Source organism: Embiotoca jacksoni, unplaced genomic scaffold, assembly GCF_022577435.1.
Source record: "Embiotoca jacksoni isolate LCO1_2020_lvr unplaced genomic scaffold, fEmbJac1.0.p SCAF_5, whole genome shotgun sequence".
Classification (NCBI taxonomy): domain Eukaryota; kingdom Metazoa; phylum Chordata; class Actinopteri; family Embiotocidae; genus Embiotoca; species Embiotoca jacksoni.
Window position 1 is genome coordinate 13,208,889 of NW_027185403.1, and position 25,221 is coordinate 13,234,109.

The 25,221-nt window shown below is 41.3% G+C and overlaps 1 protein-coding gene across 3 annotated transcripts in view; it reads right to left on the bottom strand.

Moving 5' to 3' along the window:
- The window catches only part of nlgn3a (neuroligin 3a), a 114,148-nt gene that overhangs the window by 83,155 nt on the left and 5,772 nt on the right, over positions 1-25,221 (bottom strand). For 2 of the 3 annotated variants that reach the window (XM_069171436.1, XM_069171434.1), the window contains exon 2: positions 8,318-9,039. In XM_069171436.1, the coding sequence (XP_069027537.1) occupies positions 8,318-8,789 (472 nt within the window). In that variant the 5' untranslated portion in view covers positions 8,790-9,039. Of the gene's footprint in view, positions 1-7,160; positions 7,221-8,317; positions 9,040-25,221 lie in introns of all 3 variants that reach the window. The other variant, XM_069171433.1, reaches the window with a different exon arrangement.

Sequence of the window (25,221 nt, forward strand, 5' to 3'; positions counted from 1 at the left end):
CAAATCTTTAGTTTTCTTGCAGTTTAGATGGGGACAGTATAGCGCAGGTTGTTTTCTGTAGCTACAATGCCACATTATGTTTAGCCAGGTTTAACTTGAATGACAGACAACACAAGCTATAATTCTGGAGTCCTCTGTGGTGGCCCCCAACACAGTGATCTCACTCAAGTGAATGGGTTACTTCACACAGTGCTAATGTCAATATAAAAATGGCCTTAGTCTTCACATTTGGCAGACATAGCAGCAGAACAAACTTCCAAGCTGCAGCAGATCAATCAGGAGCAACTTGCAGGAATTAACTACCATTAAGTTATCAGATGTCATGTCAGCACACAAACAAAAGAGTTTCACCAGTCTCAACACCTTTCTTTAAGGCCTGTTAGCAATTACAATTATTCTAGCATTCACGCTGCTATTGACATTGTAAAACAATGAGGTTATTGAGTGATAGTGCTTTAGACAGGCATAGATTGGATGGCAGGTGTCGACAGGGAAGCTCTGTCACTTTGAATTGTGTTGTCTGTGAGCCTGTGTGTGTCAAATGCTGGATCTATAATGGGAACTGAAAACATGTGATATCTGCAATGACTCAGCAAATAAGACTATATTTGACCTTGAATCTTTTGAAGTGATGCCACAGTGGAGGAGTGTGACATTAAAATGAAACTACAATGAATTGATGAGTTTCTTTGTGTAGCCGGCATTCAGGAGTCAAAATTTGCATGGCTTCAAAACAGGCGGCATCTAGAATAACACCTATTATTCATGTTCCTTGTAAAGTAAAATAGAAACCTGTCATATTTATGAAATCAGGTTCAAAGAATCCACATTTGATGGGCTTACTTGTTATAAAAAGAAAATTGAAATTGAACCTTTCTACAGGAGGAAATTGCAAGGAAAAAGAGAACCCAGTCCTTGGCTGTAGAGTTTTACATGAATAAACCCAAGCATGCACAAGTATGTACACATACACCCACGCACTCACACACACACATACATACATACAGAGTGCTCTCAGACTCCAGAGATTTCTCGGATGAATCCACAATTCACTCAATACATCGTGGAAGGGCTGAATGTTAACTGCCTTTCCTTTGCTGGAAAAAGGTTCGCTGACAATAGATGGGCCTTGGAGTTAAATATCAGAAAGGTCAGAATGTGGAAAGGGACTTAGTGAAATGTGAAATGTTGCAGCCTTGACAATTTAGAGCAGTTATATTCATTCTCTAATCCTCAGGTGGCCATTTTTCTCTTTCAGAGAGCCTGGATTTGTCTCTCCTCCTGTCTGTCTACTCTCTGTCTCTCTCTCTGTGTCTCCATCTCTCTCAATCTGTCTCCCAGTGCAGAGGTTAAGGAACAGCTTGGGAGGGACACATAAGAGAGAATGATGGAGAATGCAGCTAAAAGGTTAAGGAGGCTGTAATCCTGCAGTAAAGGACAGCCAAAACTCACACTGCGCTTCAGCTGTTCCCAAATAAAAAAAAATAAAAAAACACAAACAAAAGCTGGCCAAGTTGTCTTTCTGCCTGTCTACAGCTCGATAATGGAAAGAGACAAGTTTAACAGAGACCACAGGCTTCTGAGTGCGGAGGCAACCTAACAAACTGGGGTCTCTTACCACGATTCTTGATCGAATTTATTACCCATGTTAAACAAAAAACACTACATTGCACAAAAATCTTACAAAAATAATCTCCAGGCTTTAAGCTTCTTAATCTTCTGCCAGACACAACAGTTATTTAAATAAGTGCTGCGTTGCAGTTAAATATGCATCATTGCTGATTTCAGACTGACTCAAGGCCTCTGAATAATGCAGGCATGTAGCCTTTAACAGCTAAACCATGAGAACTTTATAAAAGGTGCAATCAAAAGGTTCCAAGATGAATGGAGCGCAGCACAAAAATGCTCATGGAGCAGAGGGAAGCAAAAATCCTTCATGACTAAGTATTCCAGGTTACGTTGGTTGAACATCATCAACATCTGTGTTGCGCGTTTTTCTGACAACTACATTTGTAATGACAATTTACATTCGCGATTTCACCATGAACCTTAAACTTAAGCAGAGAACACACATCAAATTTTGTATCAAAGTTTTGAGAAACAAAAAAAGACGCAGAGAGCCAAATCCAGTGGTAGTGGGAAGCAACGATTGCGTTGTTGCGGGTGGCGAACTTGTCCAACTTTTACGTGTCACGACAGAGAAGCAAAGTGCCAACGCACCGCAGTTTATGTTGTTTTCCCTCAGACACCTCAGGACGTCAGTAGAACTCGGCGCTGACAGTCTGACACTGGGGGATGAATCACGGTCCGCAGCCCCACGACTCTCAAAGAAAACCCACCTGGTTGCACTCCAGACTTGACGTGCCTTTTTGGTTTTGGACAGTGACGTTCTGCCCCTCTTGAAATGCGAATGTCACTCAAAACACATGTAACACAAGTGCGAATGTTGATCCAGCGACCAAACTTGGAATACTTACAAAGGTTATTTCCTCCCCCTACTCCATACGCATTACTGTGCTGAGCTCTATTCATGCGCAACAGGGACACTCCTGGAACCTTTTCAACGCCCCTTGTATAATCAAGAATTTTAATATTTTAGCACTGAGGAGGTTGAAGGTACCCTGTGAAATTTGTTTTGCCACTAGTGGCGCTATGGAGTAATGTTTTTAAGAGAGGGTCCACAAATTGTTTGTATTCTGTTCGTGCAACAGGTTACACATGGATGCACATGAGCACATGGGCATTGAAATTCACATCCTGCTGTTGGTGTACCACTGTTCAACTGACAACTTGTGGTAATGACACACAAAGACAAGTGGCACAGCACCAATAAAATCAGTGAAGCCGAAGTCTGCAAGCAAGCAAAAGCAGATGTACACAATACATAACTTGAAATATTAAAAAATCTGATTTGTTAATGTTGTATGAGGAAAAACTACACTCAACATGTTTCTGGGTCCTTGAGGATACAAGCAAAACGTTTTGGTGAGAAATGCTTGCTTACAAGAAAAGTCTGCAGGGCACCTTCAACCTCTTTCTCCTTGCCAAAAGCACTGACAGGTGTATTATTACAAATTCATGATGCGTGTCAAAGTACTGTTACATTTTTCAAGATACCAAACTTGTATGTGTATGACATTGAACATATTATGGTGCAGCCGTAAACATGTGTGTAAATAATTCATTTCACCTAAGGGCAAATTTAAGGGGCTGAGGACACCATGTCTTTTTTAACAAGAGAAACGAGAGCTAACTAAGTGTGTTTTCATCTTTAAATGGGCTTTAGGACTTCACAGGCTGTCGTCAATTCCTTTTTAATTTGGGATAAACAAAGAAGAGAACAAAGATATCGAGCCTTGGATTGAATGTGGAAGCTGGAAAACACAGCAGCAGGAGGTCTCTGAATAGGAACTTCCTGCTTAGGTCACATCTTGCATGTCAAGTTAGTGTGATCGGCTCTGCTGGCCGGCTATAGCCTCCACTCACTGGGGTCATTATTCGATAATTGTAGATCACAGTGGTAATCTTGTGTAAAATAAAGAGAGAAGAGGAGGCATCTGCTCTGTTTTCAAATCACATGAGCCAATATTTGTTCTTGCTTTCTTGGAAAGTTTTTGCCCTGTCTGTTTGGCGTACAGATTTCCTCGGCAGCACTAGAGGAGTAGCCCCTCCTTCCTCGAGGCAGGGGCTGAGTCGGCCAACCAACAGGATTACCATGGTGTGTTACTGTCTGCCATGGCCCTGACGCAGTCTAACCAGGATTGGGGCTCTTCTTCAGTTTTCACAGCTCTCTCCAGCATCTGGAGGTCATCTGGTAAGAGGAAAAAAAAAATGTCCCTTGTTTCTGCTGGGGCAGTTAATCTACAGGTTTGGCAACTGATCGGACTCTTCAGTACTGGCAACGAGCTGCGTAACACATGGCAGCCTGCTGCCTGTGAGAGCTGCATAGGAATGATAGTTGAGTGGTCCAAATCACGCCAAAATGTACAACAGATTTTTCTGCACTTATCTCAAATAGACTCATGATAAGGAGTGAATTTATGAGTCAGGAAGGTTGATCTCAGAGTGTCTCTCAGGAGCAGAGACCAGTGTGAAGGATGGGTTTTATAAGCAGGTTCACAAGCAGTGAAACAGACATGCTGTAAAACCCCATACAAAATAATGTGCATATTATACAAACAGGCAGCATGGTGGGTGCATATTATCACCAAAACTCTGCCTCTGTGAGGATCTCTTTGAACGGATAACATTTTACAGATTTTAAAAAAAAAAAACCAAACCTGTTTTAAAGACAAAGACTGACCTAATCAGGGTTTGTCCTTGCAAAATTGACCCATCTCGAGCTAATCTAACACTGAGGCTGAATAGTGCTTAGCTGTGTCCCTGCACATCATTACCCCTCTCTTCACTCCATTCACTCTGACTCAGACCAGAGAAAATGACAGAGTGATATAACCAAGGCTCCAGTGTCTCATCTCTGTCACTGCTCTGAGCTCTGTGTACCTGCTATAAGGCCACTTCAGAGAGAGAAAGAGAGAGAGAGCAGCGGGCTACGGTGCTGATGCTGCACATTAGATCACCTCCACATGACCTTAACCACTACCTGATCGGACATCTTGGATGTGCGGTGCTGCGCTAGTCCAGCAAAAAATGTGTCTTTCTCAAAATTTTGGTCAGAGTAAACATCAAATCACTTATGAACAAAGACAAACGCTCAGTTGAATAAGCTGTGTCAAAATAAACCTTGCTCTCAAAAGCAACCAGCCATACTGATACTGAAAATAAATGAACATCTACAAAAATTTTGTATTGAGCGTCTATCATTTTCTAAAAAATAAGGAGGTCTTTGATCTTTTGTCAGGGCACCACTGAGTGGTTTAAGGGCTTTCCTTCTGGTTAATGGAGCAAAATGAGCCACATCTTTGATATCAGCGCATCAAATGGTTTCCTTGCACAATAGCCGCAGGATGCTAATAGCACAGAATCTATAGTATAGATTTTCTCAATTGTTAGGTGAGAATTAATTCCTGAAAAAGTAAATGTTCACTACCACTCTGCTAACTTAATTTTTTTTTTGTCATAGATGTACACAACCCTGGACAAGTCATCTAATGCTTATATCTCTTATGATCAGTTCCAGGGTGATAAATCTTTCTCACTTGATCAGCATCAGGTGCTTCACGCATGATAAGAGGGCCATTATTCAGCTCCTGTCACAACTGCATACTGCTGCTTGGCAACAGTCACACAACCATTCCATCAAGAATCAAATACTAACACTTTTTTTTTTTTTTTTTTTATAAAAATCAAACATTGTAACAGATTGTAAAATTGGTAGTGGAGATGTTATTAGTACAGAATATGCACAGTGTGTATGACTCTACTGTAATATACAGGTTTGGATTAAAAGATTTGGAAACATACACTCTGCGAGTGTGTGTGTGTGTGTGTGTGTGTGTAGATATGTATACATGTACACACACACACACACACACACACACACACACACACACACACACACACACACACACAAGCACATAGAGAAAACAGTGTATATATAATTAAAAAAAAAAAAAAAAAAAAAAACTGATCTAACCAGTGAAATTAAATGACATTAATTAAAATGTCATCTGATGATCTGTTAAACTCTTCACTCTTAATTTGTCAAACAAGACTTTAACTTCCTTTTTGGAAACATTAAACCAAAACCAACCTTAGATGCTGCTTTCTACATTACCTAAGAAGGATAAATTATGCAACATCTGCATAGCTAAGTCAACATAAGCCAGGATTAGTAGAAGCAGTTTAAAAAAAGGTGAAAGTCAAAGAATTTCTAGTGAGCCTAAAAATTATAAACTTTCTGTTGATGGTGACAGAAGCTCTGCAACAGTCACCTCTCTGCACAGTAACGTCAGAAAACCAACATATAAAACGTATGATAAACCATTTTCTCATTACCAAACATGGAGAAGATAATTGAAAAATTCCAAATGGAAGGGGAATATTAAATAGATATTTCTGTGTATATTCCACAACTGGGACTAATTCAGAAGCAGAGGCGCCTGAAGGGCCAGTCTGTCTCGAACAAAATTGGTTTACCAAAGCAGAATGTACGAGCGCGCAGAGTGAGGCCAAATAGCTGCCTCCTGCCTCCATGGAAATCAACAGCAAAAGTCTCCCAGCTGAAACTGAATCTTTGCTGTGGAGCAAGATATGCTCAGGATCACAGTCTTAAGGTGACTCGGAAAGACCCAGAGTGCCTTCAGGCAAGCTTAGAAAATTAGCCCTCTTTTGTTAGCAGCAGTGTTACTTTAGCTGTTGCTAATGAAATTGGGCTGTGCTTCTCTGTGGCTGTGTGTGAGCATTTGCCACATGGACAGATGAAAGCTGTCATGACAATAAAATACCCCACCACCCCCTATTTGAACAATTAAAAGAGAGAGGTGGCCATCTACTTTTTTTTTTTTTTTGTAAATTAAATCAATGGCTGAGGCTCCGGCACTTTCAGGTGTCGTGTTTGACAAATTGTTTCAATAAGCTGGTGTCTTAAGTGCTGTCAAGGCAGTCTGAAACATGACTGAAGTTCTTTGCATACCATGTTCTCGAATTCAAAGTATTGCACTCATGCCTCTGATTTAATCAACAGTTGTATGATAACTTAAAAAAAATACACTTTAAACATGAATAAATCATACAATGTTGATAAAAGATAAATAAAATACAAGTTATAATAAGACATCACAATCCATTGCTTGACAAAGCTTCATTCTTTATTTAGGGACCTGCAATTCACTCCTTGACTCAGGCTTTCACAGTTAAACAACACTCCGTCATGTGCACATGCACACGCGCACGCGCACACACACACACACACACACACACACACACACACACACACGCACACGCACACGCACACGCACACACACACACACACACACACACAGCACAACCACTCAGTCATCTCTCACACTCATGTCAAGGTCGATCTGAGTCACAAGTCCCACGTTCATCCCAATTAGCACTTTGATTTGGGAGTTGATAGGTGGTGATATTGGCGGCACCCATCATTCCTCTCTTTCACTCTTTCAATTCCTCCCTTTCGCTCCATGTTTTTTGCTTTTCTTTTTTCAGGTTTCTTTTTTTTTTTTTTTTTTACATACCTCCTTTTCTACACATTTTCTTGTTGGGTTTCCTGGCACATTCCTTGGATATTCTTTTGACTGTAAAATGAATGGAAAAACTACAAAATAACAGAGAGCTCTGGAAAAGATCGCATGTGACATGCAACAACTCAGACTGAGTCAGACCCCCATCTTACCCCCCACCGCCCCCACACACACACTCCCCAACCCTCCCAGTCTTCATCAACAGCAAGAACAACAGAGGACCTGTTGGAAAAGTAACTGGGGGTGTTGCTGCAGAAATATTCCAAAATGGTGGAATGAATTTGCTGCACCCTGGGACACAAGAAGCCCATATTCACATGCACTTCTATTTAAGACCCATTACAGCCACACAGAAGGCAGAGGGGCTAGTTTTTTATCAAATTGTGCTGTTCACATTTTAATGTAATAAGTGAAGGTGTTATTTGCCCATTTGGTTCTCAGAGCACTTAACATTTCAAGCCCATTTTTCTGTGTGGGTCTCCTTCAAGTGGTGAATAATGGGGGGCCATTTAAAAGAGTATAGATCCAGAAATCCCAAAACTTTTAGGACTGTCAGTCTTTGAAGAGCCAAATCTGTGTTTGCCTTCCACACAAAAACCTGTACCTACTTTTCACTTTGTGCAAAGACAAACTGGATGAAGGCAGGAGAGTAAAGGGTCTTACATAGGTCAGGCTGATGCCACAGGCCTCTCATGTACCAGACAGAATATTTCACCAACCCTACAGAAGATCATTCACTTATGAGGCAGGCTACTAATTCCTAATATCCCCAGAACAGTCATGACAGTGAGGGTAGGAAGGTGCACCAAGTATTTCCAATTTGTTTCTTGTATGATTCGATTTTTTTTTTTTTTTTTTTTTTTTTAATGAAGTCATATTAAGCAGTCATTTAGTCATCAAAAGAGGAACCTCTAACAGTGGCATGGAAGGGGAGAGTTGATGAAAAGACTAAATGAAAGATCTAGTCAAGATGGAAGGTTGAGATGATGGATACGGACACAGCATGCGCCAGACAACAGGTCATGCTCCGCGCAAAAAGAAAGCAAAGGTGGCACAGACTTTTAGAGAAAAGGACAGAAGGAGTGGGAAGCAGAGACAGGAGAGAGGAGGAGGAGAGTTTTGGCTTCGTCCCGCGTACTCGACACACTCACCATCCTCTGTTGGAACATAGATGTTTAGGTAAAGACAATCCTCGTGTTGATCCTGTATGTATGTGGTAACTATATCCAGGTTGAAGGTGAACCATATTGGCATCATGATCTCTGGCACAGCATTGTGGATATTTTGGGGGCAGACGGGAGCAAAGTGGGTGGCGTTCTTGATCCCTGACCAGGAGGAAGGAGGCTCCGGGGGCATGAAGCGTTTTTCTCCCAAAGGGGAGGCAGCGTAAGGGACCCCTAGATACTGGTCGACCGGCCCCAGAATCTCACTCGGCAGAGGCACCCTCACCCCGCGGAGCTTCCCGTACTGTGTGTTCACAGTGGGGTGGTAGTTCTGACCTCTCACGGCCTCGAAGCACCAACAAAAACTTAATACCCACAAGGACACGCTGAAATAGGTGCAAATGTGGGCACGGTGCCAGTTTTGCGAGGGGAAACAATTTCTCCTTGGAGAAAGCCACATGGTCCTTGTGAGTGAGTACAAGTACAAGTGACCAACATACAAGCCGGGGCGGCCTTCTCCCCCCCTCAGCAAACACACAGGCTTCCCGCTCAGCCTTGTAGTCCAGCCACCTGAGGGACAGTCATCAGCTGTGATAGTGGAGCCCACCGGCTTACAGACGATGAGAAACAGTCGCAGTTATGCACTTTCTCTCTGCAGCAAGGTCCTTATTCACTGTCCTCACTCCGCACGTCAGATCCTTTAGCCGGTGCTGCAAAGGAAGAAGATGGGAAAATTAATGACAGTTCCTTGACAAGCCACCAGTTTGCTCCCATTTTTAGTCTGTCATTTTTATTGACTCCGAGTCCTCTTCTGTCATGACATAAAACAGCTCACATAAACATGACAGAGCTCTTAGCGCTATCATTAATCCACATAAATCAGAGGCCTTCCTTTGATTTGGATATTGCAATTAACTATTGGGCAACTTGTCAAGATGTACCTATGCTAATAGGACAACTCTCAGTGGGCAATTATTCTCTGCTTTAAAGGCTGACATTTATGTTAACAGTTGAGGAATAGCAATATTTAGAGGAACGACAGTACTAAAACCCAGCAGCAGGAGTCATCCACAGGAACATAATAACATGATGAAAATTTCATGTCCTGTTTAATGTCATGCAGCATTTTCCCTACAATTCCCTTTGGTGTAGTCTGAACAAGGTAGAAATTAAATTGCATCCCCTCTTGTTTGCTCTTATAAGAGATTGCGGTTTGGGATGAGCAGAAGAAGGGGCGGAGGAGGATGTAGCTACAGGCGGTCCAGGTGCCTCCAGTGTCGGCGCTGTAAATGCTAATAAACAGTCCCAGGGTGAACCTGCGGTGCCATCGACAACACCTTCCCTCACAGCCTGATCAATTTTCAATTTCTGTGGCTTAGGGTCCCCCTCAGCCTTGTATGCCTACTGCAGAGTTCGCTCTAATAACAATGGAGAAGAAAAGCCAGCATTTAGAAGAGGATATTGCATTCCAAAATGACTGTGTAAATGATTTATCATGTATCAGCGGCCGTTGGAAGGCCCCTAACCACCGAGAGAAAGCAATCCTGTCGTTCCTGGCAGTGCTGTTATCGCAAGGCTGCTATTCGCATCTGCTGCAGCTGCGGATCAGCAGATAGTCTGCTGGTGGAGTGCGCGTTCTTAGTTGTACAGTACATGGAAGTCCTCGCTTCAGATCAAATACATACACACAGACATACATATTTTGTAAATACAGCGGATGAGCCCATCTTCACTGAAATATGAAACGTGTGTGTGTGGCGGACTGTTCTGCTCAGCGACTCCCGCACAGCGAGCACCTGCTAAGTGATAATACATGAAAAGCCATCCATATCCAATCTGGGGACTAAAAGGCATGCATTGCTGGGGGCCAAGAGCTGGCGAAGGCTTGAAAATGCTAGAAAAGTCATACTGACAAAGTCCCTTCCCTGCTCAGTAGGATCCCTGTAGCAGAGGCAGAAAACCTAGAAGACTTTATTACCATATCTCCTTGTTAAAAGGCAGAATGAACTACATTGTTAAAAGCCTTTCGTTCCTGTTTATTTCGATACAAGACATGAACATAACACTCAGCAATACCAAGTACTGTGCCGCAGCATTCACAGCTGATGTGACACACTCGAACCTTGGTGGAATATAATAAAAATAAAGCTCAACTAAAGGAACTACAAAAACACAATACTCAGCTTAACAGACCTGCACTAAATACTGCACTACTATCACAAATGTTATGTTAAATTTTCTTGAAACTATTTAAGAGACCTGTCTATTCAACTTCATGGTTGTAATGTTTTGTGCTGCTGAATTTCATTGTTATAATCAGACGTGTTTTTATTATTTTGTCCATCCTATTTATATAAATTACAAAGCTGTCCACCCCCTTTACAGCATGTCAAAGACTAAATATTGGAAACCCTTCTCACACAATATAATTCAACCACAACCAATAGCTTGTACAATGACCATAAAGTTTATTCATCACCACTCTAAAACAGTTTCTAAAACCGTGTTAGCCACATATTATAACCTTCATAAAGGTAGGATATGTTGCAGTAAAACTGAGTGTAAAAGTACCATTAAACTCTAATGAAAGGCACCTATGGCCAGGCCTACATGTAAGGTTCTTCTTCAAAAACTGGATTAAATATATCACATTTGTGACCCCTAATGAGTTGTTCAGGTAAAGACTTTCTCATATTGATGCCCCTATCAGACAAAGATGTGTGTCAAAGGGAGCTTTTCAAAAGGGCATCCTTTAGATACAGAAACACAATTTTCCATGTCAATTTGAACTGCAGCAATTTCTGTTTAGATCTGCACACACAGCAGCAGGATAAGTGTGATAACACTAATTCTACCCAAGATAAAATACAGCAGGTCAAACTTTTTAATCAGGACATAGCAAGGACATAGGACAGTGTGATGGAGTGTGTGTGTTTAGAGGACACACAGCACAGAGGACTTCATCAGTCTCTTCTCCAACAGCATCTCAGAGGTCCTCTCTGCTTTGATCTCTCTACCTGCTGAAGCACTGCCAAGGGAGGAACAGAGAGAGAGAGAGAGAATGCACGAGTTCTCCCTCATCATCCCAGAAATATTGATCGTCTCATCACCGTGGCCTTGCAGCCGTAATAAATACAACTGAGGTGATGGAGAGGGGGGGAGGGAGGGATGTAGGAGGGGAGAAGTGTAGGGGGGGAACTGTGCTGACTCTAAGTCAGGTTATTAGCCCTTAATGCAAGACAGCAATCCACCAAGTACATGCTGTTAAACACCCTCCTCCCCAATTCTCCAGGCCCCTGATTAATGGGACATGTTAAATCCTGCTTGTACAATCCCTATTCATCATTATTCAAAATGACCCCACTGGTACAACACGTGAGCTGTCCCCTTACAGATCCCACATGCAGAAGAAAATACATACACTACATTCCTCTTTCTTTTGGTCCGAGTTCACAGCCACGCGCTCCTACTGTAGAAGAACCTTTGTTCTCCTACAGCAGAGAGATCTCTGCGTCGCAATAACAGTCTGAGCGCAGAGCCAAATGTACTCCTACGCCCCGACATCCCTTAGAGAGAGGCTGAATGGACTCTGATAAAAAAGGAACCAATAAGAGTTCGGAGTAGATGGAGCATCAGACTCTCCACACTCTGTTATTATAGTAACTACTCTGCAACAAAGGTATTCTCAAGGCTGCATTAGTCGTCTGGAACATCTGACTTCAGATGAAGTGAGCCGTCCTGACCTGAGCGAGCGTAATCACTGATTATAAATGCATCTGGTGCTGTTACATTGTAACAGAGGCAGAATGTAACCTTACAGAAATGATAAGAGACATGCAACATGACGGGAACCAGACGGACCGATGTAACCTGGCGGTTACCTCAGCTGAACTCATTAAAATGTGAGGGGCAATGGCAAAAACTTAATTTAACGTCTTCACCTTCCATTTGAACTCCAGAAAGCTACATCTGTGCAAAGGCTTCGCTTTGAGATGAGCTCTGCGTATGATAGGACGGCTCTCTGGCCTCTGCGTTTCAATGATGTAGAAAATAGATCTGTAAATTGTCAGATTACATTTAGTTCAAAGACGCAAACGTGGATGTCAATACAGAAAAATCAGTAATGAATGTGTCTGCATAATGCATGTGTTGGCTCTCAGGCACACTCTTTATATAAGCTCCTGGGTCTGACGAACAACAGCACGCCATATTAAATCAAGGAGATTGGCATGTTTCAGAAACAACATTCACAAAATGTCAAAACCAAACTGCAGCTTCATAAGGCTCCTGCTGGGAACCATTGCTGCTATAACAGTGAGGAATGAGGGCCCACTCTTCCTCTCCTTTGCTTTCTTCGTCAGACAGAGAGGCTGTGCAGTCATTATTACTTAGGAGATTTGGCATTAAATCAAGGACAAAGACGCGGCACATTCTGACTGCTAATCACCGTGGTGATGCTGACATATTTTTAAAGAAGGGAAAAAGGGAGATGGGGAGGAATGACGACGCTGCTGCTGGTGCTGCTGCTGGTGCTGCTGCTGCTGCGGCCGCCTGCTAAGCCGTATGTCTCCACCCCTTTCTCCTGGCTGCTGGATAAAGGCTGCCATGAGTATCATTACCAGCCAAACGGCCAAGGAAACACAGAGAGGTGAGCTCGGCAGGCCAAATAAAGACGGATTCCAGGTGAGCACATGTTGAGATGAATTCTGTGGCTGCACAGCAAATAAATAATGGCTATTCTGTTAACTGCTGATGCTGCTTGAAACAACTGTTTGCTCTTCGTGACTAAAATGATAGGGACAGATCTGATCTAGAAGTCCTAAAGCTGCAAGTCCAGGCAGTGGGCCCAAACGTACATCTGTATTGCCTCTCTTTCTCCTGAGTGTGTGCCTGCCTCTGAGTGTCAGATACAGTTTCGGCAGCAATATGATATAGGAAACAATATGCGGGGCTACAGGGATATTAATCAAAGCTAACTGACTCAATTAGATGGAAACAGACTTAGCTTACATTTTAAAAAATATAAATAAAGAAATTTCCCCAACAGTTCATCATCCTAACTCCTATTGATCCACTGCAGAGTTCCACTAGATACTCCTACTGGAAAAACTCAAAGTAGCTAATCACTCAAGTAGCCCACAGGGATTCTTTGAGAAACCGCAGGGGCAAGTATTGGGTCCATCTCTAATCTAGCCATATGTAAACACATTAAGGCTTTACACATGGCATACTCATTATCCAAGCTCCCACAGATGTCGTTTGCAGGGTGGGATCTGTTCTCTTGACAGTGTTTTGTGTGTAATTTCTCTCACCATGCCAACACAGCTCCAAAAAGTTTGTAACCAATGAGCAGGAGATGAGGGCCCTTTAAAGTTATCGGAAATGAGTAAATCACTGACCATAAACAAGGCTATTTAAAATCGTCATTCTGTTTATAATATGCTAGGGCTGCACAGTTCTGGATCAAATGAGAATCATATTTTTTGGGGGTATAATTGAGATTTTAATATAGTGCACTTATTTACTAAATTCAAAAACATGTCATGGTGCCTGATACAAGACATTAACTTTGGAAAAGCTCTTGTTTTAGTCTTTTTCTGTGAGTTTCCTTTTTTCCCCTGGGTTTATTTTCGTCATTGACGTTTTCTGCTGCTCTGTATCACATGGTTTAATGCTGCGTTGTTATTGGTTGAGGGAGAGACTAGGAGCACTTCTTTTGATGCAGCTGATGTCCCGAATGAAAACGTAGCAGAATCTTTAGCATTTATGAGTGAGATTGCATAGGGGTAAGAATCGAGGTTGCAGCTTTAATACAATTAATTGCGCAGTCCTATTTCATACATTTTAAAAGGTCCATTATGCATTTGCATTGAATGACTATGTTATTATAGCACTGAGGTTCTGTTATGAATTTTGGGGAATTATTAGCCTTGAATGGCAGCATTAATCTTTTGCTCGGTCCACCACTTTGGTCCAATTGAAAATATCTCAACAAGTAGTGGATGGGTTGGCACGAAATGTTGTACAGCCTTTAATATTTCCCAATTGCATGAATCTTACTGACTTCAGTGATCCACAGGCTTTTCCTGTAGGGCCTCTACAAGGATAAAAAAAAAAAAAAAAAAAAAAAAAAAAAAAAAAATTCTCGTAATGAAATGTCTTGTTAACTATCATATGGATGGTCATTAAATTTGGCAAAGTCATCATTGGTGGCAAGAAAATAAATCCTAATGGCTGGAATACGTTGGTTTATTACAAAATACCACCAAACTAATGACATCATCCTCAGCTGTACTTTGTTTTTATTGATAATTAGCAAATCCCAGGATGCTAGCAAGCTAAGATAAGAAGATAAACATGGTAAAACACACCTGCTAAACGTTGACATGGTAACACTATCACTGTAGGTTCACATGCAGACTTTAGATTTCAGCTTAAGGCACCAGTGTGCTTCAGTATATCCCCACATAGCTACTAGCATAAGAAGCCAGAAGAAAAAAAGTGAAGGAAAAGAAGACCAAATGTTTTACATTCAGCATCATGTCTGCATAAATATTCTCTGAAAGCATTCATTTCATCAGGCATATTATCACACAAGAGTCCGTGAATCCGATATTGTGCGTAAGCATGACCAATATAAGTTTCTGAATGTTGTCTTTCTTAGTTGTTCGTCAAATCATCCTACATCGCTGAAGTGGAAACTCATTTGATTGGACTTGGTGAGCACATGTGAAACATGATTGAATTGTTGAAGAGGAAACACTCGAGCATACCAAGGAGAATTCAGCAGATATTTCAAGCAGCTCCTCTCATCTCCTCCACTGTGAGGACAGCACGTATAACATGGCAGCACAAACATCAATTTCTGGCTTACAGTGGAAAGGAGGATGGATTTTTAGCCTTCTGGGATTCTAGTCCCTATAAAATTGAGGCAAGTGCAAGGAACCTGAACAGCACCTGCATGGCACTACGTGTATAAAGCAAATCAAAGTTTATGACAATCACTTCAAATGTGAGCTGCTAAGTGTGACTCCTGCTGCACTCTTACGTGTAAATGCTGCTCGTCATGGAGCTCCCCGACTGTTCCCGCCTGAGAAGAGAACACTCGTAGATTTACAGTGATTGATTCTAGTTATAGATATTAATGAGGGTATCAATGAGATAAATGGGTTAGTTCCTATTTAAGCTGTGTAGTGTCATTTTAGGTGATGCATCTAACCATACGCAGTGCTTTGAACATTGATCCAAGTGGCTCAGCAGGGGGGCTCAGTGGATGGGATGGGAGCGTGGTCGAATTTTTCTTAAGGCAGCTATTAACACTTAAAAAACATATAGAGCTGAAGTGAGGGTTTGCTTTGAGTTAATTGAGGTCTGGCTGGTAATTACAACAGGGAGTTGATCTCTCACAATCAGGTTTCCAAGTTCATTGGCACTACATTATAAAATATTAAATGGATCGGCTCCTATGGCTAGTATTGACTCTTCTACTCCGAGTTAAAGCAACAATGCATTTGTTGGCCCGAGAAAAACATTTGCAGAGAACAGTATCAAATACAGACACATTTAGAGGAACTTACATTGATGAGCAGTGATTTAAAAAGAACAAAAGAGCTCTGCTGGGTGAAGAGGAAGAACCGTTCTCATGATAAGGTGATTTGCAATAAACTCCATACAATACACATCTAAAAATGGGATGACATGGGTAATTTACAATGCAGTAAAGTCTACAATTTGGTGGACATTTCCTGGTAGGAATAGAAAAAAACAAATTCTTTCAGATGTCTCTGCCACCCACCGCCCCTCATTAAAGAGACAAAAAAAACAAACAGAATCTTCATAAACCATATAATGCCAGGCCTTTGAAGAGCTGATCATCCTGAGGAAAACACTTAGCTGTGCACAATTTAAAAAAAAGCAGTGGAGCCTTGCACTGAGTGCATGTAATTCACCACTTTCATCCACTGCATTTTGAATTATGTTTTCTGCAGACAGATATTAAAAATTCAGATAAACTTGTCCAAGAAGAATGTTACATTTATTTATTTTTTTTACATTAAATTGAAGCCTTTTGGGGCTCCACTGTGAAACGTAATAGCTTTGTGCATGTGGGTGTGCGCGCATCCAACGTACAGTGTACTGCAAACATGCTGAGAAAATGAACCTTTCAGTGGCCTAATAAGCTAGATAGAGCTTTAATTTAAGGTAAGTAGGCTGCAGTCCTCAGTGAAAATTGAAAGATCAGCTTTATCATTCAGTGTGAAAGGGCTCACAGAAACATACATATACAAAGCAACGACATGACCCAGATGCTGCCTGTAAAATTAATGAGCTAATAATGCATTAGGTGCCTGAGCATTTGCAGCAGTAATGTGCAAACTGAGAGCTATTCCACATTCAGGGAAAAAAAATGGTGTTAGGCTCTTGACTTACTGGCAGAGCACAAATTAATTAAACCGCTCTGATCTAAAAGTATCATCATCATCATGCGTCTTTTCAGTAACATTGCATCACATAGGGCAGTTTATCAGTAGCTTCACCTCTTCCCTTGAGACATGTGCTTCAATGTTAGATGGTCTTTTAAAACAGTCCTGAATCATACGTCGAAGAGGTCTTAATTGTGATCGCCGATCAATTAAGCAGAGATGAATTTTGAGAAAATAATGAACGCAGTAACACACAACACATTATTCTGATGTTTTCTTTCAAAGACCTCGAATACTTGGCTTCCTCGCTGAGCGTTCACAAATGCCGAAGGCACAGTGGTAGAATGATGTTATTGACATGCAAATGCCTGGTAGTTCCAGAGAAGTGAGAGGTGCCAAAGTGTATTCTTGTGTGACAAGCAGGATTTCTGAATACAAAGCTGAAAGCACGTACACGAGCGCTTGACACAGAAAAACCCACAGCATCTTTACTCATACATATAAAAAAGACCAAATGGATCCATGGATGTGATGGTGTGGGCATCATGGGGGAGCACAGAGGGAGCACAGGGTTACTGTGGCCTAATGACTGCAGATTAAATGAGGTCTGTCCACTGTACATGATGCCAGGAGTTTTATGGGAGCATAATTAAGTTTCAAAACAACCCAACAGTGATGTGCTTTTAACTAAAGGTCAGCAGTAAACAGCAATGTGCGCCACATTTGATTACTATGTATATCGCAACATCAAAAAAGATGCTGCTGCACTAATGAGGAGGTGACCTTCATCTTCAACGTAAACAAAGACCAAACAAACACATACTGCACTGCATGGCCATTAATAAGAGGTGTTTAAGAAATGAATAGTGCTTTATTCAGAAGGAATATTTAACATACAATCTGTGATATTTCAGAGAAAGCCAGGTTTGCAGGGGAATGCAGAATACAGATGAATGTAAATTAAAACCTCCAAAAAATATATAATTCCTGACAGCTTCCACTTGAGTCCAATAACAAATAATCTGTATTTAGAAATGTAAATATGGCTGGAGCATTTAAATATTAATTCATCACATTACAGGCTCATTCAGAGCTACAGCCAGGTGGATTTAGAGGAGATGTAGAGGGATTAGCGAGGTGATATCAGTCAACACAGTTGAACCATCCCCTTATCCAACACCATCACAGTCCCTGGCTGCTTTCCCCCATTGATCCCGTGCAGGCTGCAGGGCTGGAGCTGGGGCTACAGTAAGGGCTGTATTTCCCCATAAAGTTGATTTCATTTCAAAACTTTAAAGCTTATCCTCAAATTCTAAAATACTTCTAATTCAATCATGATCACATTGCTCATTTCGGTGATAAATAGAGTGGATGTGGTGTGGCTTTAGGCAAAAGAGACACACTAAGACATGCTGGCGTGGTTTTTTTTTTTTTTTTTTTTTTTTTCACCTGTTTGTCTCCTAGTTGTCTATTTAGACAAGCAGCTGTCTTACTCTGCTCATTACATGTTCACATTGATAGTCAAGATATTATTAGCCAGTCCAGAGAGGGACATATTTAATGACAGTGCCCTTTCTTGAAGGCAGAGACTAAACAACAGAGACGACCATGGCTGTCTTGTTACTAATACTCATCTGCATAGACCGGGACAAAAAAAGCAAAAATAAGTGTATCTGAGGAGCACTGCCGGGAAGACAGATTGTTACTTTTCAAACAGGGAGAGGGGCGAGGTTGGTTGAAGACGGGAGGGAGGAAGGGAGGGGAGCCAGAGACATGCCTCAATATCACACATGGAGGAGGCAACGCTGTCCCCTGACAACAGTCCTTCCGGCTCACCCTGGCAGATATGTTTACTCTCCATTCAGTATTTCTAATCCTGTCTGAAAGCCTATCTTGAATGTCAGGCTTCTTCCTAAATTGGCTCGTGTTCTCAGTGATTGATTAAAGTACTGTAACCCAGCTTTATCAGGACCACCCTGAACTCTGTATTTCTGCCAGATCTATTAGGTAATGCATCCTTTGTTATAGTACTGGTTGGTCCCCACCCCCCCACACCCCACCCACCATCCCCCCACCAGCACAACCTCCACCCCCCGGCATCCAACGTCTTCAAAAAACCCACAGATCCATTTACTATGATACGGAGCACTCGGCCGTACCTGACACCACGACAGCACGGCCTTCAGATCAAATAGGAGAGCCGCCTTAAGCTCACAACAGTTTGTGACAAATGTTGCATCCTAATTCAATATCAGCATTATTCGGTGAAATTGGCTTAAATTTATCACCAGAGTCCAAAACAGTGCGCACAGGGATATACTTAAAACACATTTCATAATCCCCATCGCTCCTTTTCCAGCTCTTGACTGATGCCCATGGTGGTACCACGAACACGTCTGTGTCCCCTGACATTGAGCTAACAATATGGCTATAATTCATGCGTTCTAATGCTGTAATATCCCCATGCCATTGCACACAGAGGAGAGGAGAGGAGAGGTTGCCCTGATATTACTGCTGACGCCTGAGTCCTAGACGTTGCACTTAGAGTGTCTCCTGCAGGACATTATTCAAACACACACAGCCGCTACACAAGTCCGTGAGACAAGAGCGGGCCACTACGGTCTCAAACACATGCGTCCTCAGACACTGCAGCTTACCGAGGGTACTCAAGGTTGGGTAGCAAGGAGCCACACATGCAGGATGCTGCTGAAATCCATGCCGTTTTCCTCCACATCATGCAGATAAACAGTATACTACAGTATACTGCAGCACTAAATTTAATGGAACGGAAAGACACAGAACAGACATTTTGCATATGGAACTCTGGGTATGAATTAAAATCCCATTTGTGTACTTTAAGCAGAGTCGAAGACCACATTAATGACTGCACGCTTAGAAGTAGGCCACGTCCAAACACTGCAGGCAAATTTGGCCTCGGGTTGTCTGCACTTCCTCAAAAACTGCACACAAGCCACTACTGAATATCTCTTCCTATTCTGTGCCTACTTTGCACCAAAGACGCCCGGAGCAATGACTACACATACTGTAGATACTCTACGCGCACTCATACTCGCGATTGTGTGACTGTGATCGTGCGTCTCCACTTACAATTTCCAAATTAATTTTTCTCCTATGAAATAATCTGTCTCGCACTATCTGCCTCATTTCAGGCTTCTTCTTATAATGTTTTTGTCAGAGCAACTAGAAACATCCCTGCTGTTCCGTGTTTCATTAGCAACCTGAAGGATACAAAAAAAAATAAAAAAAAATATAGAAAGAGCGAGTTAGCTAGCATCTGGATGTCAGCTAGCCTGAGTGAAAAGTCACATCAAATCAGACCGCGCTACATCAAATCAGACTTGAGGGCACATTATTTATTCATTTCACTGCTGACATCCAAACCATGCCCTAAACGGTGACACTTTGAAAACTATTTCTCTGTGCTGATATGAGTGCAGCTAGCAGGGGCTCGCAGAGGAAGGAGAGTTTTATGTTCCTTTATGCCAGGCATGAATGTAGAGGAGACAGAACAACGAGGCCATTGTTGTTCTCTAGCTGAAGGGCCTCGGCGCTTTTGCGAGGAGCAAACCCAACAATCAAAGTGCCTGCATGCCTGCTGTAAAATTTCATGTGACTACAAGGCCTTTCTGCAAATGTTCATGCATACTACAAGCAAAGCCCTTAGAGCCAAAATGGCACGTCACCTATTACCAATATTTACCCCTGTGGTGAACAGCAACTAGCACAAATACTGTGTGCGTCTCACTCTGTTTTTTTGTGTATATGAGTGATTTGTGTTGTCCTTTTTATGTTTTATGAGTTGGCAGTGGAAAAAAATGGTGTAATAAATCAAGATGAAATTTTCACTCGGCAAGGAATAAAATCCATCTTTTTATTTAAAGCTTGCTTTATGATTTCATGAACAACAGAATTCGTTATTACAACCAATATATCTCAGGGCTGGACATTTTTTTTCACAAATGTGTGTGTGTACTGTGTTACTTTTAAATTATTGAAAAAAATATCTGTATCTTCACTCCAGCAGCAGCGTGAAGCCGAAGATTGCCCTCTACTTCCAGAGGTTACCATCAGCAATGGCAATGCAGCCGTTCTCCAGGAGGAAATCCATATGTGATGGATAAAAAAAACAAAAGTGTGTTCAGTGGAAGAGGAGGGCTGCCTCTGTGCGGGATTAAGCGCTTTAGATCTAATGATGAGAGAGGGCCTGTTTTTATTTGTTTTCAAACAGGCATTTTGCACTTAATGGAACAGCGGGCTGTGTTCTGTCTCCGGAGGTTACAAATGCTCATCAAGGACCTGGCCTTGTCAAACAATCCATGAACTCTTAATGCCACATTGCACGAGATACTTGCTAGACAAGTTCAGAGAAAGCGCAGAAATCAATGAGAAACAATTCATCCCAATTTACAATGTGATTATAGCACTTAAGGTTTTATATCATACCCTTATGGTGTGTGTTTCCACACCAGTAAGGGACAGCTCATGTTTTGGAGAAGTTGGCTCCTCTAGCTCAGAATTCCTTGGTGGGATTCTCGCTCTTCCTATCAATATCTGAGGCAGTGGCTGCCAGAAGATTTGGTAGCTCCGGATGCCCGGGGCTGTAAATCTGGGCCAGGGGTTGTGTGGGATGCTCAGATAAATGGGTTGGGCTTTGTTTTATTGCAACACTGCTTGTCTTAACTTTCTGTGTCTACGAGGGATTTAGAACATTTGCTACTGTCCTTGGGCCTCTCTCTGCAACAGCAGCTCTGAGTCGGGTTTGAGTCAGCCCTGGTGCCCCCAGATTACATAAATATCCTCCATTCACACTCTACTGTTTTGGTTGCTTTTTTTTTTTTTTTTTAATTATCTTTAGCAGTATTTTTTTTTTTTTGTGTGGGGATGGGGTGCAAGTTTCAGATTAAAAGGGAAACTGAGGATCCTTATTTAACCCAATTCGACAAGTCCTTTCACACTGTGCTGAAAAATTTAACAAAATAAAGAGTTTCCTCAGTGAGGATGGTCATGCTCTCAAGTTCTCCTCTCCGGACCTTTGCTAATACATTTGACTAGAAAGACCTTCACATGTGATGCAGCTGTTTGTCGTTTGTGTGCAGCAAAGCATCAATATGAAGGAGAAGTGGGCCACAGACACACAAAGCACAATTATCCCCCAGGAAATATGTCACATTTATTTATCATTTGTGATAAGGTATTCCTCATTCGTGGTTCTTTCAAATAGCACAGTGGGAAACAAAGGCAAATATATAGTTTATTAGGTCAGTTCTAGATTCCTCCCCTTTTATTTTATAACACACTGATCATTGATCTGCTGGATAAATCACATGGGTATCATTAGAATCAACCCTGAGGAGTCAGTGTGTAAATGTGAGTGTGTGTCAGCTGGCTCCTGACTTTCCCCATTTTTATTTTTTTTATTTATATTTTTTATAAACATCCAATCATGTAAAATGACGTGTAGAAATTTGCCAGTCCTACTGAAATGTACTATTGTCGAGTTGTGATGCCTTTTCACGCTATGAATAACGTAAAACTTCTTCATTTAAATAATTTATTTCACAAGTAGACTAAGGAGATAGCTTGGTCATACAAATCAAGAAGAGGCTCAAAGGATGTGAATTCAATATCCTGTTTGGTGAATTGTTATTCTTCAGCCGAAATGGCAAATGACTCCATTCGATATCCCATTAGTTAACATATTACTGGGTGCCAAGGCTACCAAAAAGCTTTGACAATAAATGCTTATTGTCACTGTTTGCTTTGGAGTTGGGGCTTCTGTGGAATTTTAAATGCATGAAATTTGTGAAGCAGGTTTGGATTCAAAGAGGACGTGATTAAAGAGAATAAGAGATGAGAATGGCAGTAAATTCTGGGGTGTCAGAAAGCGTTGAATCATTTAGTAATTTCCAACGTGGCGTGGAGATCTGCCTCAATCAAAATTCTTCACATAAAAGCAGGACGAGTGCAGGACGATACAATTCACATGCATTTGTATTCTGCTTGTTTGTGTGCTGGTATAAAAAAATAAGATAGTAAATCTGTAGTTGTCCGCTGCATGAATAAAACTAATTTGGCAGAATTCTTTTTTTGTTTTTTTTGTTTCACTGGCTTTCTCCAGCCCAGAGCTCACTTGTCAAAAGGCTTATCCAGGCTTACCTTTCTCCACCCTAGCCATTTTCCTCTTGTTTCTTTTCAATCTCACCTCTTCCTTCTGTCCTTGCTCTTATCCTATCTGATCCCCTCTCCATTCCTGCTACTCTCACAGAACCATTTCTATCCAACAGTATCATTTCACTCTTCAGCTTCAGGACTGAACTGCCCACCATTATTATGTCATTCAACACCTGTACTTAAACCGGCCTGCATTTCACAGAAGGGCCTGTGAGTGAAGAAACTATGAGACAAACTACAACTGTTGAGTCTCTTGTCCCAAATCTACTTTCCTGTTGTAATGACACAAGTGACTTTCCAGGTTTTCACCAGACAAGGGAGCCATGAGGCTGCATTTCGATGTCACACAAGCACATTTAGTTAATGAAAACACTGTATAGTCAAGGTTCAAATAGCATCCCACAGAGTTATAGCATTCTGCAAATAATATGCGATTATGAGCTTTTGGACGACATAATTTGGGACATTTTAGCAAAACCCTCAAATCTGTGCTACTTAAAGGATCAGAAAAAGTGCCTAGAGGATCCTTCTCGTCCCATGTGTTCGCCCACATCACAAAAACTCCCCAGAAACAAAACTTTTCTCTTGATTAAAAAGCACAAAACCATCAAAATCTAAAGTTGCTCCCTTCAACTTCACTTATTCTCTCACACTATTGTCATAGTGACCCACAGCCATCGATTCATCAGAGCTGCCATCTTGGGAGAGTAAGTCACAGGGCTATTTCGGTAATGACCTAGATTTTCAGGTGAATGTGGATCCCTATCATTGTAATGAGTTGCAGCAAATCAAAGAGAACATATTAGGTCAAGTAAACGATTTTCTTCATTTTTTTTTTCTCTATTCAGACGTTTTTTTTTTTTTATTCATTTACTGTCAGAATATTACAAATAATAAATCAAGCTAAATGCTGTATTATTCAAATTCCACAGCCAAAGTGAAAAGTGTGCATCTTGCCTTTAAAACACAATCAATGCCAGAGAAAATTCCCCAGTCTAATTTCCTTTCGTGATAATTTTGTCAAATTAATATCAAGTCAATTTCCTGGAGCCTGTTCTTACACAGAGTGATGGCATGATGATGGTATCATTGGAAGAAAGCTATAATTGTGGAGGATGGGTCCTTTTTGGAGGAATGTGGCACAGATGGGCCCTGAGCTTGATGGAGGAATTTCTCTGTCCTCAAAGGCTATCAGGAAGCATTGCCAAGCTGGCAAGAGATATAAATAGACAACAGTCAGGAGCAGGTCTATGTGTAAGCACCAAAATAAAACAGTCCCAAAGTAGGTACTATCCTATTAAGGTGGAGGGTTTACAATGTCATTAAGGCAAAATTTAAAAAGCTTTCACACTGTAAAACACTGCACTAGCAAGAGCAGCTGATTCGATTTGGTTACATATTCCTATACTGCTTTATTCCTTTGCTCTTACAAAGGTTACTGAGCACTACGACTTGATCAGGACACAGTGGACACCCATCAAAGGGCTAACACACAGACAGCCACTCACTCACATTCATACCTAGAGGCAATTCAGTACCTGATTCGGATGTAAAATGTGGGAGGAAGTGTGAGCATATGAGTACAGGCAGAGACACAGCTGTACACCTGAAGACAGCGAGGGCATGTGCTCAGGATTGTTTTGGGGATTTGGGGAGTTTTAATGACCTAAGGAGGAGCTCATATTCTACAATTAAACATAAATTACATTCAAGCTTTTAAGACCTATTCTAGTCTTTATTTTTTTTAAATGTTTCTAAACAGAACGATATATGAGCATTTCTCCTCTTTTTAACAATTAAATACCAACTATTAGAGAGAAGGTTTGAAACAATATTCAAATAAATAGATTTTATATAAATATAAATAAAGATAATGCAAAACAAAACAGAAACGCTTTTTATTGCCTGTTAGGGCTTGACCAAAATTCCTCATGGGGATATATGATTGCAGTATTTCTAAAATTTTGACCGCAAACCACAATGCAATCTACACAGGGACAAACCAAAAGCCCACACTGTATATTCAACTGGTCTGACTCCCCAGTGGCCCAAATAGTGTAATGAAAAATAAAATCCAAATAGCCAACAATTTAGTCAGCTAGACCTTTGAACAACTCACAGCCAGAAATCCAGATGAAAAGTGCAGTGCCCAGTCTGCCTAAAAACACACTTTAAAAATGATAATGCATCTATATCATTCACAACCCGCCTTGAGAAAGAAAAAAGAAAGAAAGAAAAAAAGGTGGGGTAGAATCCTGCTGATGCTGCTCTCAATGT